The 23,171-nt window shown below is 38.8% G+C and overlaps 1 protein-coding gene across 2 annotated transcripts in view; it reads left to right on the top strand.

Annotated features, from left to right (window-relative positions):
* The window catches only part of pax2b (paired box 2b), a 37,777-nt gene that overhangs the window by 2,394 nt on the left and 12,212 nt on the right, over window positions 1-23,171 (top strand). For both annotated transcript variants that reach the window (XM_037691485.1, XM_037691484.1), the window contains exons 4-7: window positions 2,372-2,451; window positions 2,545-2,664; window positions 13,616-13,791; window positions 15,915-16,029. In XM_037691485.1, coding sequence (XP_037547413.1) covers window positions 2,372-2,451; window positions 2,545-2,664; window positions 13,616-13,791; window positions 15,915-16,029 — 491 coding nt within the window. The remainder of the gene's footprint in view (window positions 1-2,371; window positions 2,452-2,544; window positions 2,665-13,615; window positions 13,792-15,914; window positions 16,030-23,171) is intronic.

Here is a 23,171-nt window from a genome sequence, read left to right as displayed (position 1 = left end):
CGAGCAGAGGTTGCGACGCGCTCAAAGGTGCAATTCAATCTTTTCAGTGAACTCCCTCAGCAATCAGCACTACATCCAGGTCTGAGTGAATCTGTCGAGATGAAAACCGATCAATATTCGGTGACCAGATCCCGTGGCGCTATAAAGCAGGCCAATTTTCTTGAGCACATTTAATGTGCAGGAAAGCAGTGCATGCTGGGTTTTATCTTCTCCCTGCAAGATGATGCTTAATATTTAGACATGCATCCAAATTCCCAACTCTGTGTCCCCGTAGGTGAAAGTACAGGAAATATCTTATTTGTGGTCCCTTTCCACACTGAAATATTTCCTTTCTATTGAGACACCACCCTCAATACCTCTTCAGCCCCACCACCAGAGATCCCTGGTGATGAACTTTGGTTAAGAGGCACCGTTCCATATAGAGTCAGCATCAGCATTACATTTTAATGAGCTGATGGGAGCGAGCGTGGACAGCTCCACACAAGACATCTTTTAAATAGAAGGGGGTGGGGGAAGAAAATTCATTTCATGCTTCGTGGCTGCTTAAAAAGCCCCATTTAAGGAGGCTCAGACACATGTATGTGATAAATTCTAAATGTACATTAATATCATTCAAAGAGCCCCTAAAGTCTTTTGAATTCCAATTAAAGGTGGCTATTTGGGAAAGAAGATGGGATGGAGGCCCAGTGTGTCTTTGTTTATGTGGGAAATTAAAATGTGAACACAAAAAAGTATTTCTATTAGCCAAAATTGAGAGCTTTGAATGTCTATTATGGGTTAAAGCTGAAAATCTACTCTTTTATTTATTTATTTATTTATTTATTTGGAAAAGGGTTACTTTGCTTTATAATCCATCTTAACATTCTTACAAATACGTTATAAAATAGATTTTTGCCACAGATTAAAAAAAAAGTGTTTTATTCATTAAGAAGCAGTTGAAACATCCTGAATGGTTCAATTATGATCAAATCTCTTAAGAAATCGAAGGAAAGAGTCAAAAGATAAGGGAAGTGTTCACATATACTTAAAAGAGTTAGAAGAAGAAGGAAAAAAAAGAAGCTGGAGCCAAAGTCTTTTCCAGTTGAGTGGTTCTGACTGGGGCCAGTTGTGGATTTCTGTGGCAGACAGTCTGACCTTAGAACTGTTGACAAAAGAGAATGCTTGATTTAAACACCTTTCTTCTGCATGCATTATTAAATGCCACAGAGATAGTGTTGTACTGCATGTCAGGGCCAACGCAGCCACTCGCTGCTGGACATTAAAAAAAAAAAAACGTCCTCAATGGTGCTCGATATTATTGACTCAGAAGTAAAGCAATTTTAATATCTCTTCGGGGGATTTTCAGCAACAACCGGGGTCATTAATTCATTCTCCTAAATTGCTTATTCAATATGAAGAACACGGGTACCAAATAAAATCATTTTAATTTATGTTGCACGCACAAGTCAAGGGGTCAAATTATTGTTATGGGTGGGGAAAGTGAAAAAAATTAAAACATCAATATGCACTTTTAGAAAAAAAAGTGTATTAGGTTGCTTTGCCTCCAAGGGGAGTTTTCATTGTTTCTTTTTTTAATTGTGACAGTGTCAGATTTGTTTTTCCTGGTGCCTTTTGGCTCTTATCAATATTTAAAATAAAAATTTATGCACATCTGGATGTTATAATGTTCGATTTTTGAAATGTGGAGGACAAAGAAAGCAACGCTGAAGCTCATGGGCTTGCTTGGGTTCTCAGCAGACCTCTATTAAGTGACTCCCGTGGCGTACACGATGAATAGTTTTAAAGTTTACAAATTATTGTGACCGCTTCTTTTCTCCCCAAGTGCCATTCAGATTAAAGGAATCTAATGCTGGCGTAAGCTTGTGCAAAGCAATAAGGAACTATTGCTTTCCTGTCACATATAATTTATAGCTTTCTATTTGCATCTGTTTGCCTGTGCGACTAATCCCCAACTTTTTCTCTCCGCGCCTCAATCAATACAACCTCATCCGCATTGGCGCACGGGGGCCACGAGTTGCGTTTGATCTGGGAAGCAAAAGGGCTGCTATTGGGTTTCTGATCGGCCGCTGTGAATGAAACCCCTTCCACTGTGGGGGGTGGGGAGAGAAGGAGCGCAAGCTGATTAGTGTGGGCCAGGTAGAAGCAATGAAGCTGATCATTGAGGTGAATTGATGTGATTTCATGCTTTGTTTGCAAGATCACTCAGACCAAAAGTGCAATGAAGACTTTTCTCAAGACCTCCCCTTCAGGGTGGAACCACTGACCAGATCTCTGCTTGTGTATGAGTTACAGCAACTTGGTCGCTTCTGTTGTGCTCAAGTTAAACGGAAGTGTCTCAGAAGCACAAATCTGCTTTTCCTTTGTTTCCCAGGATCATCAGAACAAAAGTTCAGCAGCCTTTCCATCCGTCTCCTGATGGGACGTCACTGTCAGCGCCAGGCCATACCATTGGTAAAACACTACGGACGCAACATTTATACACGCGCCATACGTTTTACAAGACAACCTGCCACTTGATGATTCTTTTTTTTGCCTTTTCCTCAGTACCAAACACAGCTTCTCCACCTGTAACCAGCGCCTCCAACGACCCTGCAGGATCCTACTCCATTAATGGGATTTTGGGTATTCCGCGATCCAACGGAGAAAAGAGGAAAAGAGACGACGGTAAGAGATTTCCTACCAAGAGAACATAAAATAGCTAAAAGAAGGTAAAACAAGTTGCACTGAGCTATTTGGTATAAAATCCTTTTCGCTGATCTTGCAATTACAGTGTTAAAAGGTGCTTTAGTTCCAGTAGATGACCCTTATAAAACACCTGGGTCTGAACTCTGCTACACTGCTGTGTCAACCTGCCACAGAGTCTTTTGATTTGAAGACACGACCTCCTCTGTTGTCTCCTGCAATTAATCTTTATGGAAGTGATTAAAGGGCTTCAGATAATTACATGTCAAGATGATGTAGCCAACCACCCAGGTCAGTCAAGAAAGCAGCTATAGCTCTGAGGAGGGCTTTTTTTAAACCCCCCCTTCCTCAACAAAAGTAGCTTCTCTTCCACTGCTGTTGGTGGATATAAGGAGGCCTGAGGCGATATAGATTATTGGTTCTGTAAGCAATAGGCTTCCCCTAATGTCACAACATAAGAAGCTGATGAGAATAGCTAAACAGATGCATTTGCGTTACAAGGCATGCGCGGGTATGGAGGGATGAAAACGAGCAGTTATCTCCACACAGGGTGGGGGGGGGAATGAGAGCCTTATTTCTGCACTTCTCTGGAATGAGAGCTAATCAGAGCACGGCAGCAGTTTACATAGCTCCTTCTTTGTTCTGGCGTTTGTTGGGGAAGCACGGGGGTTTTGTGGGATATTGAGTGGAATTGATGTTTTATGTGCGTGCGGGGAGAGAGGAATGACTAATGACCTGTCAGAGGTAGATTTCCTGGCAAAGATATAAAAACCAGCATGACGTGGACATGGCAAATGACATAATCAAGCCTTCCCCTGTAAGAGATGCAATCACGGGGGCATAATGCAAACGTCTGGTATTTCCAAGGGTTCATTTTCAGTCGTTTGAAGACCCCTTGTATTAGCCAGGGTGTAATGTCTAGTCACCGAATGATAAAATGCGCACATTTCTATGCAGATTGCTACTGAAGGGCAAAGAGGTATTAAAGGGTATGGGGAGGAGATAAGGAATGTGTGTAGGAGAAGCGGAGCCAGGCTGTTTTGTGGAGGTCTTCCAGGTGACAGCGCCATGTTTCTACAGCTATTCAGTCTCAAATGATTCCCCTGATGTGTTGCCATCTTTGTGATTTAGGTGCTCGACCAGCATTACGATGAAAGAGGAGAAACCCGTGCGTGTTGGTGTGCGGATGTGTGCAACCGCGTGTGTTTGCGTTGAGTGTGACGGGGGAGTTTTGGTTCTTATATACTCTCTCAGCAGCCAGCTGGTGTCTACCTGGAACCACAGGGTCACGGATACTTTATCTTTCCCAAACATAAACCTCAGGTCTTGGCCAAACACACTCAGACTCAGACACACATACACATATACACACACACTCGGCTGCAAAAGCAATGTCTTGCCTCAAGCCGCAGTTTGTAAGAATAGTATATTACACTGGATTTTACCCTGTAGACACAATTGTCCTGTCGCTGTCTTCTACAAAGGGAACTTTACCAAAAAAAAAAAAAAAAAAAAGGCAAAATGTAAAGATTTTGCTTTCAGTGCACGTTTAGAAGGTGCAGTCATAAGAATCACAATTTGAGGAGATTTCTAGACTATTTTGTATTTTATTAATATGAAAGTTTTACTCTGTCATTGTAGGAGCCACATATTTGTGTTACAAGACCTTACTACAGCAGTTAGATCAGTTTTCTTTCCTTCCATCCAAATGAGCAGTTTTTGTACCAGATTTTTCATTCATTCAACCTTTATTTATACAGGTTAATCATTGAGCCTCAGGGACTCATTTACAAGAGAGGCCTGATTTTAACAAAGAGTGATGACAACAGTAGACAATCATAAAAAACATCCAAATTGAGAATAACAAATAAAAGAAAATGGTATTAAAAAAATGGGAAAAACAAAAATCAGCTAGATTGTAGGGCGATGTAGAAAACTAAAAACAGGAACACGTCTGCACTGGTTTTTCTCAGGAATTTCAGATGTTTGAAGCCACTTAGAGAGGTCAAGGTCAAGAGCTTCAGATCTTTTTGCAAGATATTCCAGGAAACAGGAGCGGAGTAGGAGAAGACCCTTTTGCCTAGTTCAGTCTGCACTGAGGGTACACTGCAGGTAATAATGTCCTGAGAGCGCACGCTGTAGCTGCACTCACACAGTGACATGTAGGAGGAGCTATAAGAATGCAACAGACCAAGAAATGATTTAAAGATAAAAATGTACCAGTGAGAAGTTAATGATGACCAGTTAACCAGTGAATACAGGGTGCAGTGATGGGTATGGTAGTTACAGCCAGTCTTAGCGCGCTGTGAGACAGCGTCCAGATTGATTCCATAGAATAATAAAATCACATTACTCTTTAATGGACTTTACGATCTAAAAATGAAAAACAAAAAGAGACAAAAGGTATTCTAATTCTTCTGATGCATGCTCAACAATCCAGGTAGAAATAATAAAATAAAAAAAGTTAAATATGGTCCTCTAAACGGGTAAAAAAAAAAAAAATTGTGAAAACGTTTCGTAGTCTTTCGGATGATAGACGAAACGTTTCGACAACATTTTGTTTTTTGAACCCGTCCAAAGGACCAGACTTGACTTTTTTAGTTATTTTAATTCTCCTTTTTGTAGAAAATGCAGCATTTGGGAAATCCCAACTGCGATCGCTCAGAAGAAAAAAACAGTTTGTGCTGCCACTGCAGTGTTTTCCTGTTGATTTAGCTGTGTTTCAGTGATGCCTTGTTTGCTATTTAGACATATTTTGCTTCGCTCAGTAGGCTGTAGTCTATAGCGAGTTAATGCTTGGATTAAATTTCCTCACAGCACAGTAGCTTCCCTGAGCCCTATTTAAGTTGGTAAGCCTCATGATTATTATGGCACAAGCAGTCATTATCAAAGGATGGAAACATGAACAAAAATGAGAGAAAGGAAAGGAGGGGGAGTGTAACACAAGCTCGGCTGAAATGGATTGGCTGTGCAGCTCAGAGTATTTGTTTTGGGCTGTGGCTCTCTGCCAAGCAGCTCCACAGTTTCCAAGTCAGCAGTGCCCTTAAAACAGGGTCCCCCCCACCATTACAAGAGGGATGTAGAGATAATGTAGTGTGACACACGTTATGTACACTGGGTCTCGGCAAGAGAAGCTTCAGGGACACAGGTGTCATAAGAGCCATTAATCTACTATTGTCACGTGTTATTGCAAATTAAAAGAACCATGTTACAGTTGGCAGCTATTGTTGCAGATGGACAGAGAGTGGGAGCGTGGGCGAGACCTCTGGAGATGGTGTCTTTGGTGACCATGGCTGTACAAATTGACATATATTAGAATTTGCAATTCTGCAGAGAAAAGCTATTACCTCACAGATTAACATCCAGGCAGCTCGCCGGCCACCTCACCCTTGCTGTATCCCACCACCCCCACCTCTCCTCATGTGAAAAGACAAAAGAAAAGCTGCTGGATGAGGAGTACTATATATATATATATATATATGATAACTGTGAGATATTTAGCTACAAATGTATTCAGAGCGTTTTGCACACATTATTTATCACAGAAGCTGTGGAGTCACATCTAGCTGTGTCTCGTTGATAAAATGCACCATCCATGAAGTACCTTTCAAAGTCATATCAAACTGCCTTTCAACGTGGATCACAAATTACACAATCAGATCAGCAGCGTTCTTAGTTTCAGCCATGCCGAATGCCTTCTTGCTTTTTTTTTATTGGGCTTTCTTTTGAATTTACAAGAGAAACACACAAAAAAAAGAGAAATTCCACGATAAGATCATTATCATATATTTGAAAAAAGCCAACAACAATAGCCAGTTGCTGCCAGAATGGATGTGATTCTGTGCTTCAGTAACTGTTGAATTAATTATTTCTCATCTCTGAGTGTCATGAGGACTGAACTGATGGGGATGAGTGATGGAGCGGGCCGCCATCGCACCCTGTGCTGTTTCAGCATCTGTTTTGGGGAGAGAGGAAGAGCAGAGGAACTCAAAGTGCAGGGAAATGTCAGCACCTATAGCACATCTAAATTGTCTGAATTCAAGTAGTAACTTAAACAAGTTATCAATTAAATGTGCCGTTTTATAGCAATATAGAACAAAGAATTAACATTTTTAATAGATTTTCTGTCAACCTACTTAGCAATGTATTGCCCATTTCCTAATAAATACTAATTAAAGATTTGGGTGACGCAGAACAAACATTTTACAATCCAGAGACATTATTTTATTTGTGTTTCCATAATCAAAACATTCAATTAGAAAAGCAAAATACAGCTGAGTTCATCCAAATGGATGCAAATGAGTTTTGATTTGATTCCATTTAGCGGAGAATTGAATCAGGCGGGAAATTATGGAGGTGAATTATTGTGAAATGCACAACCGTGTGCTAAGGTTAGGAGAATGGATAAATGTTGACATGTTATTTAAGCAAATTACTGACTTGTTGGGAGTAAAAAGATGGGGGACAAAGTTCATTATTCTAAAAAAAAAATAGGTTTGGTGATCTTAAGGTGTCAGCTCAGCTTCTAAAACGTCCAACAAGAAACGAAAACCTGATTATTTTTTTGCGCTTTAACATAGTTGCACCAATCCCAAACAAGTGCTCGGAGAACAGTGCTGCTCCTCATTCAAGATAATTGTTCTGTTTTTGTTTGGAGAGCAGCGCAGTCCTCGTGGATGTGTTGGCTGGAGCCTCCTGCCAGGGGTCATGACCTGCGGGTGCCAAGCCTGCAGAGAGGAGTCCGCTTTGTGGAGCTGGCTATCTGATCTTGAAGGAGGCTGCGCCCTCGTTACCAAAGTGTTAATACAGACCGATGTCAAGATGAATGCTATCAGTGCCAGTGATGATCAATAAATGAAGACAGAGCGGGACAGGCATGTAGCACTCACAAAGCCCAAGATGGTTATCACTGCTACATAATGGGCTCAGGTGGGTCTGTTCAAATATTGGATTTGACTTCTTATAGAGAAGATAAGTGCTCACAGAGACTTTAAGAGCACTACGATCATTCTAAAAGTCCTTTTAAATATCAGTATTGATACAAAACTTTGTTACTTCATGCGTGGAAACACAAGTAAAAAAAAAACAAAAAAAAAACAAATATGATTAAAAATACAAAGAAGTTTGGCTAAAATTCGATGAACAAATGTGTCAAAGTACTAAGCAATGCAGCAATCAGTCAAATGCATAGTACAGTATCTGTATAATATTAATTTGTATATATTTATAGTAAATAAATAAAAAATATAAAAATACACCCTATTTTTTGTCTTAAACAGTAAAAAAAAATGCATGCACGACCTTTTAATAAATCTGTTTCACTAAAATTTACAGAAATCATTCTAATTTATTATTTACTATTAATATAAATAATTTAATTTAGAGGATCTTTTATTTTTCCAGCGCAAATTCTATTTAAGTTTAACCTTGTGATGCGTGGGGGGTTACAAATTATGTGGCTTGTAAACTAAAGCTGATCTGGAGATACTTGTAACTTTTTGCTCATCTCCCTAAAACTATTTAAATGTGCCTAAACAAGGATCAAGGTTCTTTATTGTCATTCGCATCACATGTGGTGCATGAGGTGGAACGAAATTGTGTGCACAGGGCCCCAATTACATCCAACAATAGCAAAAACATAAATTGCAAAAGAAACAGTAATAAGGATCTAAGAGATGTATGATAGATATATTTATTAAAGATCTAAACTTGACACATACTGAAGAAATCATACTTTTCTGTGTCTTCATTAATGATCCAAACACCTTTGAGTATTGTCTTTAATCACCACAGGTTTGCCAAAAGTGGTGAGGGCAGATGGGACTGTCCTCAGTTTGAGTGGGAGGAAGAGTGTGCAGTTTGACCCAGGATGGTTTGTCTCGTGTGTGGGAAGTGTATTCCACTGTGGTGAATGACAAATATGGTGTGTGGGGGTATTGATCAGGTGCAGTGGCTCAGGCTCGCTGTTAGAGAGTAATTAATGACTCTATTTGCTTTGGTAGCAAAGAGAACAACTGAGTTTGATGAAGTGACACATAGCAGCAGCAGAGGAAAGGAGATGTTTGTGGCTGTGCAGAAAATATGCTGAATATTCACAGCACAGTGACAATCAGAGGAAAAGTCAGACGTGTTTGTTTCTTAGCTAGCAGCAACATTTTAAAGGCAATTGCTCATCTATGTCTTTAAAAGCTTATGTAGAAAATATCTTACCTGTTCACACTAAACCGTTTTAAGTGTAACCATAAAATTTCTAATTTCTTTCCGAAGTCCGTGGATGCAGCGGTTGTTTTCTCTGAGACCTAAATGTTTGAATCCAGGTCTCGGAGGTTTTTAGAAATACCATACCATACCATACCAATTTATTTATATAGCACTTAAAACAGCAACAAGGCCAACCAAAGTGCTGTACAAAAGAACACAAACATGCACAGCGGACAGGAAAACATAAAATAGAAATACAGATACAAATAGCAGCAGAAGCTAACTAAAATGGCCAACAGAGTAGAGAACAGACCAGACCAAAACAAATCACACCGTGTTAAAGGCAAATGCCTGGCATCAGTGGGAAACCGCACGTGCTCACTACGGTCAGCTGCAATCAATAGTTTTTCTGCGCTCGCGTAAGTAGATGATCAGTAACAATGGGGCATAGAAGAGTGCTGTTTGTGCTGATCGCTGGTTTCAACATGTGGAAGTGACTCGTCCTCGTCCTAAATCAAAATGAACGTTCGTGTATTCGCCATTTTGGATGCTTTCATGTTCGACTCTGGTGTCTGTGCGCATGTTGTTTAAATACAACATGGCATTGGAACTAGAGCAGATTCAACCATCACAGTGAAACCGCGTGTACGTGTAACTTTTCCACAAGTTCATTTATAAACAACAACAACAAAAGCTAACGTTTCTAGAAATTGTTCACATGTAGACAAGGCTTTAACTTAAAAAGCAGAGTGAAATTTTGTCTGGATCAATAGGTCATCTGCTAGTAAGACCAAGTCCCCCCCCCCCCCCCCAACAAAAAAAAAAAGAAGAGTCAATTGGTGCCATCTTAAAACAACTTAACTCAAAACTTTTAGAGCCATTCAAGCCATTCATTTTATGAGCATTTACATTGCTGTAAGTTTGAATTAAACTGCTACTCCAGTGCTACAGCTAGCTGCTGCTGCCACTAGTTGTGCCTGCAAAATAATTATAGAACTCCAAATAAATTATTGTGTAATACAAACCTGACAGCAACATGATGTCCTTTGCATGAAGCTTCCATATTATTTTAAGAAGAAAATAATTCATTTTGGTCTTGGCCGCACTTAGATCATGAGTCAGTGAAACCAAAACTTGACTCCTTTTCTACAAACTAAAGTTTTCTAAAGAACTATCTGATGGGTAAGATGTTTATTATTGAATACCTATCTACAAAAACGCGCATTAAAAAAATGTGAACTGTCTCTTTAAGCTATCTTCACGACATATTGGGCTTTTACGTAACTTTTCTATGCAGATTAGACATTTAAGTTGTTTTTTTTTATTCCCATATTTTTCAGACTGTAAGGCGCATTAAGCAAAACAAAACAGTCATATAAGTCAAACTTTATTCAACTCATTCACAATGACCACATAAAATTTGTTTGAGGTCAGTAAGCACAAACAGAATTAATACATAGGGGCACATGATTATAAAGCTCACTGTCAATTTTTGAGAAAATTAAAAGATTTTAAGTGCAACTTATAGTCTGACAAATACGGTACAATTTTAAGTCTGAAATAAGACAAAAATATTTCAAGAAAACTTGGTTTTTCTCCACAAGGTCTTTCATTTCTTAGTTTTCTGTTCTCAGTTCAATCATTAATGTAAAACATTTCATACTTTAGGAAAAAAGTTAATAATTCCAACTTGATCATTTCACCTTTGACAGAAAACGCTTGTGAGAAACATGTAGAAACTGGAAAGGCTATATTTTACACCACAAAATTATTATTATTATTTTCTTTGATTTTTACCAATCAGTTTATTTTGGGACTAAAACAACAAACGAAAAGTAAATTGAATAAAACTGATTTCACAACGAGATAAACCAGGGCCTGAAAAGTACTGTCCAAGACAAAACGTTTGCTGTCTGTTTTTTTAAAAAGAACCACGCACATGCACATAAATTTTTCTGAAAGATGCAGACTGACAGATTTAGTCATTAGAAATTTTCCATTTAAGATTTCTGGCAGATAACTGCCAATTAATGTACCTTTATTATTATAACAAATTTCATTTTTTATTTTTGGGAACTGAAATATCAAATAAATGCAGATAAAATACGTTCTAACGCATTAAATCAACATTACCGTAATTTTCTGACTTTAAGGTGCACTTAAAATCCTTTAACTTTTCTCAAAAATTGACAGTGCGCCTTAGGTATTAATTCTGGTTGTGATTACTGTACTCAAACCGATTTTATGTGGTTATTGTGAATGAGTTGAATAAAGTTTGACTGACTGTTTTGTTTCGCTTAATGCACCTTATAATCCGGTGTGCCTTATAGTCTGAAAAATACGGTAACCAGAACTCTCTTATAAATTCTTGAACATGTTTTGCTTCTCATCCCAGAAGACTTCTCATATAAAAACTAGAAGATTCAAAATTATAAAAAAAAAATTAAAAAAGTATTGCTGTTGAGCATCTTGTTATTCATCTGATTTCATTTCAGTTTTTGGAGATTACCATGTCCTAAAAGACTGAGAATCTGGTTAATAAAATGCTCACACAGGTTAAGTCCTGTAAACATGAAACACTTTTGTTGGCAACATTGTGATTAAAGATAACCATAAATTTAATTAATATAACGTTTAAGAGAAACAAATATTTCAGATTTTTTTGGGAAAAAAAAAAGAAATGTTATTAAATGTTATAAATTCCTGTGATTTAGGAAACTGGCGATGAGAAAATATACGTTTAATTCTTTTTGTCTACAGGAAACACTTCAGAATACATTTTAGTCTTGCAAAAAGTTTTTTGCTTCACAACACATTGCCATCTCTCTTCCTCTTCTGCCATTAACTGTAAAAATGCTAAACAGTTTTGTCATTATACTAAAAAAAAGCATCATTCTAAAGCACTTACAGAAACAAAATATGCTTTATTGCACTTGTCTGGACAGTTTCAGCATTTTAGATTAACTTTTCAGGCCTTAAAGCTGGCAATGCAATGGTTTTCAATTTTTATTAGCTTAGTGTGTATTGTATTTTAGTAATGTATAACAAAATGACAGTAATGTATAGCAAGTACTGGCCAAAAACCAACTAAATCTACTCAGCTTAAAATTAAACAGTATTTTTTTATTTTTATATACAAAACACTGCGTTTCTTGGAATATTGTTGAACTCATAACATCCTTATTTTGCAGTTTTCAGCCCATTAATGCTCTGAAATACATGAACTCCTACCAGTGTCTACATTTTTGTACTGGGTATACTGTGCTTAGAAACTGAAGTACACCGGTTAGTGCAATGCAATTGTCAATTTATTTAGATTTTTAAGCATATTGAACATTTCAAAATGTCTCTGATGCTTATATTTGAATAAATGTACTTTGTACAATTGGCATTGGTATTAAAAACATGTTAAAGAATTGATAAAACAGTATCAAAGCAAAACATGTTCAAGTATTAAGTAGCAAGAAGTATTAATTATACAAAAAAACAGGTTGAACCAACTCAATGTTTCTATAAAATGTTTCAAATGTACTGACAATGACACATGCCCAGTGATGTGGCATGTATCATTGGGCACTTTTAAGTGGGTGTACTGGAATTCCCAAGCTTTTCTAATGGGTACATTCCGTATTCCTGCGTATCCCATAGACTACACCAGTGACTCCTACTCACATTCTGTCTTTAAGCTCCTTTGGACAATGTGCTTCATCCTCTGGCCTCAGCATGTGCAAAAAGGTCAAGCAGCAGAATAGACTGGTACTAACCCTCCCAAATGGTACTATCACACAGACATGATTGATCAATTGAATTCTATGGCAGAGAAAAATGTGGGATTAAGTAGAGTATTATACGCACAATGAGTTGAGGCATGATGTTCATTTCAAGTTCATTTCAGCTCCCTCTTGCCACCAGATCAGGCAATCAATAGTGGGCCTTGCATATCATATATCACCACTCTCCCTCTGAGGGAAGAACATAATCTGCCGCAAATTTAGAATGACAGATTTGTAAGAGAGCTGCAGCTCTCTGGGATCCTGGGAGGAGACCTGCAGACACAGCCACTGCAGCCATGATAGGTGTGGGGGGGTTGAGCCATGGAGGGATGGGTCTGTAAAGGTTTTAAAGCTTTGCACACAGCAGGAAAAGAAAAGGCATCCTCCTCTCAACAGTCAAGTAATCAGGTCAGGAGTCGGGAGAAAATTCCTGTGTTTGGAGAAAGGGATGATTGAACTAGACTTTACAATTTTATTCAGCATCTTGTCCTCCGCCGCTGCTACCAAATGGAACCATACGCTCCAAGAGAATAAAAGCTGTATTGAATTGTAAAAGGGAAATTGTGCTTTAAAAAGCACTTGATTCCAGTGAACATCATGCTTTTGAGGAGAAGGGGGAATAAAGGAAAAAAGTCTGTTTGGAATGAAAAACCCATACTACCTATGTATCTACTATAATGGGCTAGCTGCTGCATTTATTACACTCTGCCTGCAACATGTATATCTTTGCAAGTGACTGTAATCCATCAATTACCAGAGGGCTTTTAGATCATCATGGCACTAATTCTGAGCATGGGAAACCATGTTTGAGGTAGCCAGTGGCTCACTTCAGCCATTAAACTGAACTCTATCCCATTCTGATCTCAGAACATACATGAGGGGAATATAAAGTGCATAGCTTGAAGTGAAGGCCAGCTTCCCGGGGTCAGTGTCTCGAATGTTGCTCTTTCTTCTTATAGATGGTTCAGATGGTTCTGGCCCAAACAGTGATTCTCAGGGTAGCGTGGAGAGTTTACGGAAACACCTGAGGGCAGATGCCTTCACCCAGCAGCAGCTGGAAGCTTTGGACCGGGTCTTTGAGCGCCCCTCGTACCCCGACGTCTTCCCCACATCGGAACACATCAAACCAGAGCAGGTTAGTGGTGTTACAACTCTGCTTTCCTTTTGTCAAGCTGAACAGAAACACACACAGATGTCCCCAGACCATCTCCAGAAGCAAAAGGCTAATTAAACAAATGTCCTAAACTGGCTAAACAGTGGGCTACAGCCAGAGCCGGGATTATACTGGAGGGATCACGAGAAAAACTCCCACACATTATTGATCTTTTAATGAAAAACACATTCCTTGTACCTGCTGTAATTGAGAAAAACAGTAAAGAAACATAAAATCAATCAATATCTCAATATTTTTTGCAGCGTTATTCACCTGCCGTTTCTTTTGTGGTTTACGTCACGCTCATTTCGCGACAAACAAAGTCGAATAGATTAAGACGCGTTCAGAAAACTGCAAACCCACCACCCCCAACACGCAAAAAACAACATTTTATTAAAAGCTCTGGACTTATTACAATGGATAACCTTTATTTACAGTACTTTCACTATACTATAAAACAACGAGAGACTATTAATTTCTCGCACCAAACTACAAGTCAAACCCATAAAGCAAAAGCAGTCGCCTAATTGAGTTCATTTTAATTCCTCTCCGATCGGGGCGAATTACGCAGGTGATAAATCAGTGGGACAGGCCTCACCTCCAGAAGAAGGCCTAATTTGCAGCTAATTACAAAACTGATTTCTACTGGAAGATCAATACCAAAACGAATTGGAAATGACTTGCAATCACAAAAAGCGTCAGGGAGAGTATTAAAAGGTTGTGGCGGTGGTGTGGGGTTAGACTAGAAAAAGGAGCGAGTGAGTGAGAAATTAAACAAAAAAATAATAAATGGAGGCTAGAAACAGTCTAGAAAAATCAACTTTAATTTACTGCAATATTAATCAGAGCACTTTCTCCTTTATGGGTGCCTTGTGGGTTTTTTTCCGTTCAGGAAAATGTGGCCCTATTAGCCAGTGTCTGGGTTCTGTAGCGAGGCATTAAAAACCCATTCTGGAGATGCAAAACTCAATGGATTCACCCCTCCCACACTTCTGCCAGCCATTTGGTCATCCTTTTCAGACCTATCTTTTCAGTTTTCTCCCTCCTGCCCTTTATCTGCATGATAAAACGCCTGTTTGGCGTCTGAGGCCAGCGAGAAAAAGAGGAAAACATCCGACATTGTGCCAGTGAACAGTTGTAGCAGACAATTAGAGTTTATCTGTGATAGTGACAGACAAGAGCAGGGTCACAGGCGTCCCCCCCGTGGGAGAGCGGCCCACTGAACCACTCACACTGGGCTTTGGATAAACATTGTCAACACAGACTCCGGAAGTCTCATCTCATTAAAAAAAAAAAAAAAAAAAAAACGTGCTAACATCTGTCACTTGTGTCTTTGGGGCATATTTACAAAAAGAGATTATTTCTATGAAAGAGAACTTGTTTTAATTTAAACTAAATGGTCCACAAAAGGACTTAATTTGTTTGTTTTACTGTTTTAAATTTATCCGACTTTGAATTTTGAGATTCCACCTTTATAAATGGAGGGGGATAGTTTTTTAACGCTCATCCATTCTTAAGGGATTGTTAAAGTTTTAACTCAAAATAACCGCCACTAAAATGTAGTTTCAGTTGAGGAAAAAGGTGCAAATCCTAAGTAAAAGATTAAATGTTTTGTTGTTTTTGTGGCTGAAAACTCGAGCAATGTTTTACAGCAAAGGGGAGAAAAAGCCAAACCTGTACGTGTCGTTCAATAAAGAGATAAGAGCAGCTAAAATCTAAAGGTGGTCGACACACCAAATGAGCAAAACGCAAAAAATGTGTTTCTGAAACAGGACCACATGGTGTGTCTGCAACAAAGCAGAACTGCTTTCTCCCTTGGCTGATCAGGAGTAGGACTGCAGCGAAGCACAAAGGGCCAGCTGACGCCTTGGCTTTTCACTCATCTCAAAATCCCACTTCCTCTCAAACAATACCAAAATACATTCATGATATGCTTGAACTGCCACCCTCCATCGCATACACACACAGACGCACACACACAATGCTCTCATCCAAATTTATACCCACCCAGGCATGTGTGGAGTGCTTAATGGAGGAGGAGAAAAAGAAGGATTTCCATCTTGGTATTGTTTGGTTGTGTAATCATTCAACTGTCCTTTTCCCAGGCTAATGAGTACTCGCTGCCTGTCCTGAATTCCAGCCTGGATGAAGTCAAGCCCAGTTTATCCTCTAGCGCCAACCCAGACTTGGGCCCCAGCGTGTCGCAAAGCTACCCTGTAGGTAAGATCATGTGCCATCCAGTTTGCCTTTGCGCTGCCAAGCCACAGCTTTAGCCGAGCGGAGGGTGGTTGAACAATGTAAACAAGCGATGCTAAAGAGTGCTCAAATAAATGTGTGACAATAAAGGCAACCCAAAAAGAGAAGTGTGAAGACTTTTACTCGGAGTTGGAAAGATGTTACAGTGGCGCGGTGAAAGCTGAGCAGCTGTCTTCAGTCTGGTTTCTGCTGAGCAGACAGGGCATTAAAAAAGATTGGGAGCTGTTCAGTCACCGCTGGACAAGGACCTTTAGGTGTCAGCACATCAGAACTATGACTGTGTATCAGGGCAAGGTCTTGGGGAGGGAAAATAAAAAAAAAGTCTACCTTGCAGAGCTGGCTGCTGCTGCACTGCTCCTGCGATTTGTCCACCAGGAGACAGTTTGTGTGGCTGAAAGCACGAGTAATGTGCTCCGGTAAATACGCTCTGGCATTTCTGCCGCCTAACTCTAACGCCATGATCATTTATTTCACCCTCCTATAGCTCCCTTGCTCTGTCTCCCCCCACCCCCAGAGTTGTCTCCTCTCCTTGTCACAGTTAATGACCCTCTGGCTAATTGAAATATTGCTTTGTTGTTGCTGCGTTATTACCAAGAAGAAGGTGAAGTTTACTGAAAGTTTACGATGACTGTCGGGTGCCTGAGATTAATATACAAAGCTTTTATTAAAATTCATATAATTATGCAGCAGCCATCAAAGGCAATGAGTTCTGCATGGGGGATGGGGTGGGGGGGATGAGGTGATTGAAAATTGCTGCAGCCCTTCTTCTCAAATGATAGCCATGCAGTCTTATGAGAAAAGAAAGAGCCCTTTTCTCATTAATATGTGGGAGGTAGATTTCCCCCTGTAAGGCAGGCCTCCTGAGAAGAAAGGTGTGTGTGTTTGTTCTTTGTGTATGGAGGGCCTGAGCAGAAAGCAGGCCAGCTCTGTTTGCACCTGGGATACTTTAGATGGTCTCTGCAGGAAGGCTCCCCTTACTCTAGCACAGGTGCAAATTAATACAAAATATAAAATAAAACGCAGGCCCTTACAGGGTGCTGTTTGTAAAGTTACAGTCAAAAACTAACAGCAATATTTTGGTTTATTTAGCCTTACATAAGAAAAAAAATGTCCAAAGTCATATTTTCACCACGTTATTCATAAATTAATAAATATCATAGTTCCTAACTAAATATTTAATGTACAAGCTAAATATTTAGTTTACAAACTAAATACTTCACTTGCAAGTTAAACATTCAGGTAGCAAGCTAAATATTTAGCTCTACGCTAAATATTTAGTTTACAAACTAAATGTTTACGTCCAAGATACATTTTTAATTTACAAACTAAATATTTAACTTGCAAGTTACAAAAGTTTATTTTCAAAACTAATCATTTAATTTCCAAACTTAATATTTATTGTCCAAGCTAAATATTTAATTTCCAAACTAAACATTTATTTTCTAAGCTAAACATTTCATTCTTAAACTAAATATTTAATTTTCTAACTAAATATTTAGGTCGAACAAATATTTAACTTGCTAGCTAAATATTTAGCATGCAAGTTAAGTATGTAGTTTGTAAACTAAATATTTAGTTTGATAACTAAATATTTAACTTGCAAGTTAAGTATGTAGTTTGTAAACTAAATATTTTGCTTGTAAATTAAATATTTAGTTTGGAACTATGACATTTATAAATGTATGAATAACATGGTGAAAATATGATATTGAAAAAAAGACTTTTTTCTTATGAAAGGCTAAATAAACCAAAATATTGCTGTTAATTTTTGACTGTGTAACTTTACAAATGGCACTCCATAGGCTCTGTGATCATATCAGTGTGTGTTTGAACAGGAGCAACACAAGACCTGCTTTAGTAGTTCATTCCACACCTTTCTACGTTTACAAGAGGCAAAGAAATAAAGTATACAAAGGTCAAACTAATGGAACAAACATCAACTCAGACTCGCTTGATAATTACTATTTGGTTTGTGGCTCCTCTGCTTGGTTTTCCCTCAGTGGCTGCCTGTGTGGATAATATGTGATATTCAGGTGTGTGGTCTCCCTAATGGCTGAGTATTACAGTTTACTTGCCAGCGATAAGCTTACTAGAGGAATTTTAAGCCGTGCAAAAAGTGGTAAATTATCTGCTGTATTTAGGCCGCGATCCAATTCCAAATTAATTGCATCTTTATGGTGGGAAGAACCGGAGAACACGTTCACCCTCAGCCTGTTTTTCAACCAATTAAAACGCCTGCACTTATTGATCTTGTTGATTTTATGTCGTGGAATTTGCATAATCTATTAAAAATGAATGATTCATGAAGCGCTCGTTGCCAAAGATTGGGATTCTCAGTGATCTGAAAGAGTTGAGAGATAGAAATCTTTTGTGTCCTCTGCTTTATCCTATTTGGGCTCAAAAGTGCCTCAAATAAGAAAGGGATTTAAGGGCATTGTGCACATCATCGAAATTCAGAGGCAAGTCAGTACTTCCATTAAAAGTGCTTTTTTCCTCTCTTCTTCTCCTCCACATTAATTCTGTATTACCTGCTAAATAGTCCCTCTTACCCCATAAAAACACCAAAGGGTTCCCTGAATATGTGGAAAGGACAATTGCATATTGTGAGGTAATTTCTATTGTTGATATGGGAAGTAATTTCTTTGATGAATTCCCTTTCGAGAGATGGATTTTCATCTCAAGTGCTTCTTATTCTTGTTCAGTCAAACTGCTTAAAATTCAAATGGCGTGGGCTGTGGGTGAATCGGTGAATAGCAAAAGGAGGAGCTCTGAACTTTTTTTGCGCATTTGGAGAAATAAATGAGGAGATGGCCTTGATTTGGCCAATTGTCCACTATGTCAATAGAGGAGTTTTGGTATTTTTCCTGAAAGTAGTCGGACTCCATCTGTTTTGATTCTGCAGAGTTGAGTCATCTGAGTGGTTTCCCTTGGGCTTTTCAGAGGAAGTTTTTACACATCTTCATTCAGAGACTGCTCTTTAAACTCGTGCCCTGCTGGGCCCTTTAATCGAGGCCTCAAAAGGCTCCAAGCCCTTGGGTCAGTGGCACATTTTCTTTTCCCTGCTTGTTTTTCCTTTTATATATATATAAATAAAACTTCATTCAGTGAATTAAACATTTATTTAAAGGTGAGGGTGCTCTCAGGGTGAACCACACAAAAAGCACCAAGACCCGTGTGACAAACGGACAATGAACATGCCACCCGTGATGCGCGGCTTCTTGACAAACCGCTAGTTCGCCTCCCCACCGGGGGAAACTCTCCGAAATTAATGCTCATCTCGTCTTTTACAAAAGCAAACTAACCTTTGAGCACACATTTGATAATGAATGACTTTCAGCCTGTGTTTGGGGAATTAAAGCAATTTGGCTCTACAAACATTCTTTACTTAGTTGTAATTAATTAGGGTGCAAGATTTTTTTGGCTGTTGATAAATTGCCCCATTCTGCAATATTGCCCCGAAAATGGAGGTCAAAGATTTTTGGTTGTTGTTGAAGCAAACACGAAGGTGTCCCTGTCATGCTAAATTTAATACTCTTGCAAGCAAAAGAGTCATTGTCAAACGACTTTGTTTGTGTGCCAAAAAAACAAGAAGGTCACCCTACTTTTCTGTTTGCGGGATAAGAAACTGAGCTGATGCAAAAGATGCACGGGTTTTAGCGATGTTGTGCATTTACCGTATTTTCCACCTTACACGTCACACCGCCCTGTAAGTTGCATCAGTCCAAATTGGTCTAATAAAGTGGAAAATTTCATAAATATGTAGCTTTGCCATATAAGTCCCATCTATTATGCGTCATCGCTGACAACCCGGAAATGTAGGCCAGTGTGCCAAAAATTGATGGGCTGTCAAATGGCGGCCGCAGGAGCATGCACGGAAGGACTTTAACAAGAATTTAACAAGATTAGCACGTAAAATAATTATTTGTTTGTTCAAATTTATAGTAAAGCTGTGTCTCGGTCTAACTTTTGCTTAATAAATGCACTTTGACAGTTAAATCAGCTGCATTTTCAAAAGCCGATACGTGGAAACATGAGCGCGCAGAGGGCGACTCGCTGTCCATTCATTTGAAATTTAACGAAATAGCTAGGGATGGGGCCGATCCGATCCAATCCAGTATCGTATCGGGCTCCGATACCAGCATAATTTACGTATCGGATTTTTCCGATCCAACCTGCAGAGATTTCAGATCCATGGTGTATGTCTCTGTGTCTCCAAGTAAAACATCTCCACATGTGAACAAAGCTCATGCCTGCCAGCTGCTCTGCATGTTGGCTTCAAACTATGGAACGGATTTCCTGAACGGAGGTGTGTCTTATGAGCCCAGAGTAATAAGATACACCTCACATTCAGGAAATCCATGCAGCCAGCTACAACGTGAGGACTGAGTGAGCAGCACTGTGGCTAACAGCTAACCAACTTTTCATCTAAACATGTCCGCTGTGTGGAAGTATTTTTCACTAGAAACTCCACAAAGCAAGATAGCAATGTGCAATGTCTGCAGAGCCATAGCACCACATTAATCCGCAGTAAAGTTAGTTTTATGTTGGACATTCGAGCTTCGGGGCTTCAGCGGTCTGTTCTTCTCGTTCAGTCCGGAGAAGGCAGTCTGATTTCGGTCAGCTGCGCTCAGTCTGCCCATCTCGGAGGAGGAGCAGACTGAGCGCGGCTGACCAAAATCAGACTGCCTTCTCTGGACTGAACGAGAAGAACAGCGTATGTTTACCGTGAAGTTGCTAAACTTCATCGTAATTAATGACCAACCGCTCTCAGTTGTAGAAAACAAAGGCTTTTGCAGCTTGATACTTGCAGTCAAGATATAGTTTACCTTTCAGGAGAAATTTATCAGTACAACAGTAGACAATCATAAAAAGCATACAAATTGAAAAGTACAAGAAAATTATATATATATATATATATATATATATATATATATATATATATAAACGAAACAAAAACAGCTACATCATAAAGCGATGTAAAATACTAAAAACAGAAACATGTCTGTGTTGGTTTATGCCATGAACTTAGCTGATGTTTGAAGCCATCTAATCACTTTGATATCCACTTTAAAGTTAAGAATAAAAAAAGCAAAATATGTTTTGTGTTAGCAGAATTTAATTCTAACTTTTAAATGTATCTAACATTAATAAAACTTACCTCATGTTGCCTTTTTGGACATACATCTATTTGTACAAATTGTACTTGCCTATACAGAGGAGATTATTACAGCCTCATATAAAATCAATAATGATGATTGTATCGGGACAGTATCGGTATCGGCAGACATCCAGATCGAAATCGGGTCGGAAGTAAAAAAAAAATGTGGATCGGGGCATCTCTAGAAATAGCCACCTAAAACAATTATTTGTTAGCTCGATTTTATAGTAAAGGTGTGTCTCTGTTGAACTTTTACTTAATAAATTTACTTTGACGGTCAAATCTGCTGCAATTCGCCGGGGAGGCACAGCAAAATGAAGCTGATTCAGTTGTTCCAGGCAGACGACGGTGGAAGGCTTGGGCAAGCCGATTATGTCACTAAATTCAAAGCAGTCTGCTCCTTAGATATATAGTGTTAACTTATTATTTTTATGTATGGATGTTTCTGTTCAGTGCCCTGAGATGACTTCTGTTGTGACTTAGCGCTATATAAATAAAGTGAATTGAATTGAATTTAATAGCCACATTTACCTATTACATGATACAACAGCATGCCTTACTACTCTGCTGCCTTCTAGTGGCTAAAAATGGTAGTGTTCAGTTTTTTTCAATCAGAATTAATAAAAACGGTCATATCTCAGCCAAAAATTGGTTTATAAATATTGGGAAAAATCCATAAATACGTCGCTTCGGCCTATAAGTCACATGGCATGCAAATCATGCAAAAAAAAAAGTGACTTATACAGCAAAAAATATGGTAGATAAAACCCATAAATCAAGTCTTTCCTTTTCTAGTGGTGAAATAACTACAGGATGTTTTCAATCAGTGTGTGGTTCAAAAATCCTGTCCTGCTCAAAGCAATCCAGCAGTATTTCCAGTTGGAAGGATAACCATATTCCCAGTTCAGCAGTTAACTCTACTACTCCATTTAAGACAAAAATCAAGACGCTTTTTAACAGACAACCAAAAAAATCTTTGAATTGATTTTTTTTTTTTGCAAGGGGGGGAGAGAGAGGGAAAAAAAAGAAGGGTGAGAAAAATAAATAGCTTGATTTTCTGGCGTTCAATCTAAGGGGACTGTCAGAGGAAGCAGACAATAATCTAAAGAAACCCATCTTTTAATGAGAATCTCAACACACATCTCTGTTGTAAAAACAACAAAGGCTAGGAGGCAGCTAATGAGGCTATCATTGCTGCGCAGAGAGTTCTGCGAATGTGCGCCTCTCTGAAAGAGGGCTTTAAAAGGAACATAAAGCAACAGTCGCAAAGCTGCTGGCAGTCACCGCCAACTGATTATACAAAAACAGAACTCAGCGCAGTCCGTATGCTGGCAAATATGCAGAATATTGATTTACGTTTATTACGTCTATTAGTAGTTTTTTGTTCTCCTCATCAACAGTCCTTAGTAAGGTTTGAGTCTGAATTATCTGCTCTGATCATTGATTATTGATGCTAAAGTGTGTCTTACTGGTGCTGTTTAAGGTCAAAGTGAAAGCTGAAGTTTCCAATGAGGGTTAAGTTATTGATCGCCTGATTTGATTCTGTGAACCATTACTAGAGCTCGTATCGATGACGTGACCAACCCAAATGAACTAGTTTCTTAGTCATTGATGGTAAACACTTGGTTTTTGTAATCGTTTTACGTAATGTAGCTGGGTTCAAATCTGGTGTGGGATATTCCATGCACAGCTTGTCTGGTCGTTGAATTGTAAAAACAAAAATCAGACAGAAAAAATTAATCAGTTCTAACATTTTGTATGTATTTTTTGTTTGTATTTACAGTAATGGGATACAGTTCAGAAAGTAAAGATAAAAATGATTTTTTTTAATAAAAATGCAAGAGCGCAATAGCTGTGTAAATAATGGAAAAAATAAAGACAGGGTAAGTGTTCGTAGAGACTGACAATAGTCACCCTTGTCTACACAAACACACACACTAACACACCA

Source organism: Nematolebias whitei, chromosome 17, assembly GCF_014905685.2.
Source record: "Nematolebias whitei isolate Nwh7 chromosome 17, NemWhi1, whole genome shotgun sequence".
Taxonomy (NCBI): Eukaryota; Metazoa; Chordata; class Actinopteri; order Cyprinodontiformes; family Rivulidae; genus Nematolebias; species Nematolebias whitei.
Note: the sequence above shows the minus strand (reverse complement) of the source record. Positions and strands in the feature narration are given on the sequence as shown.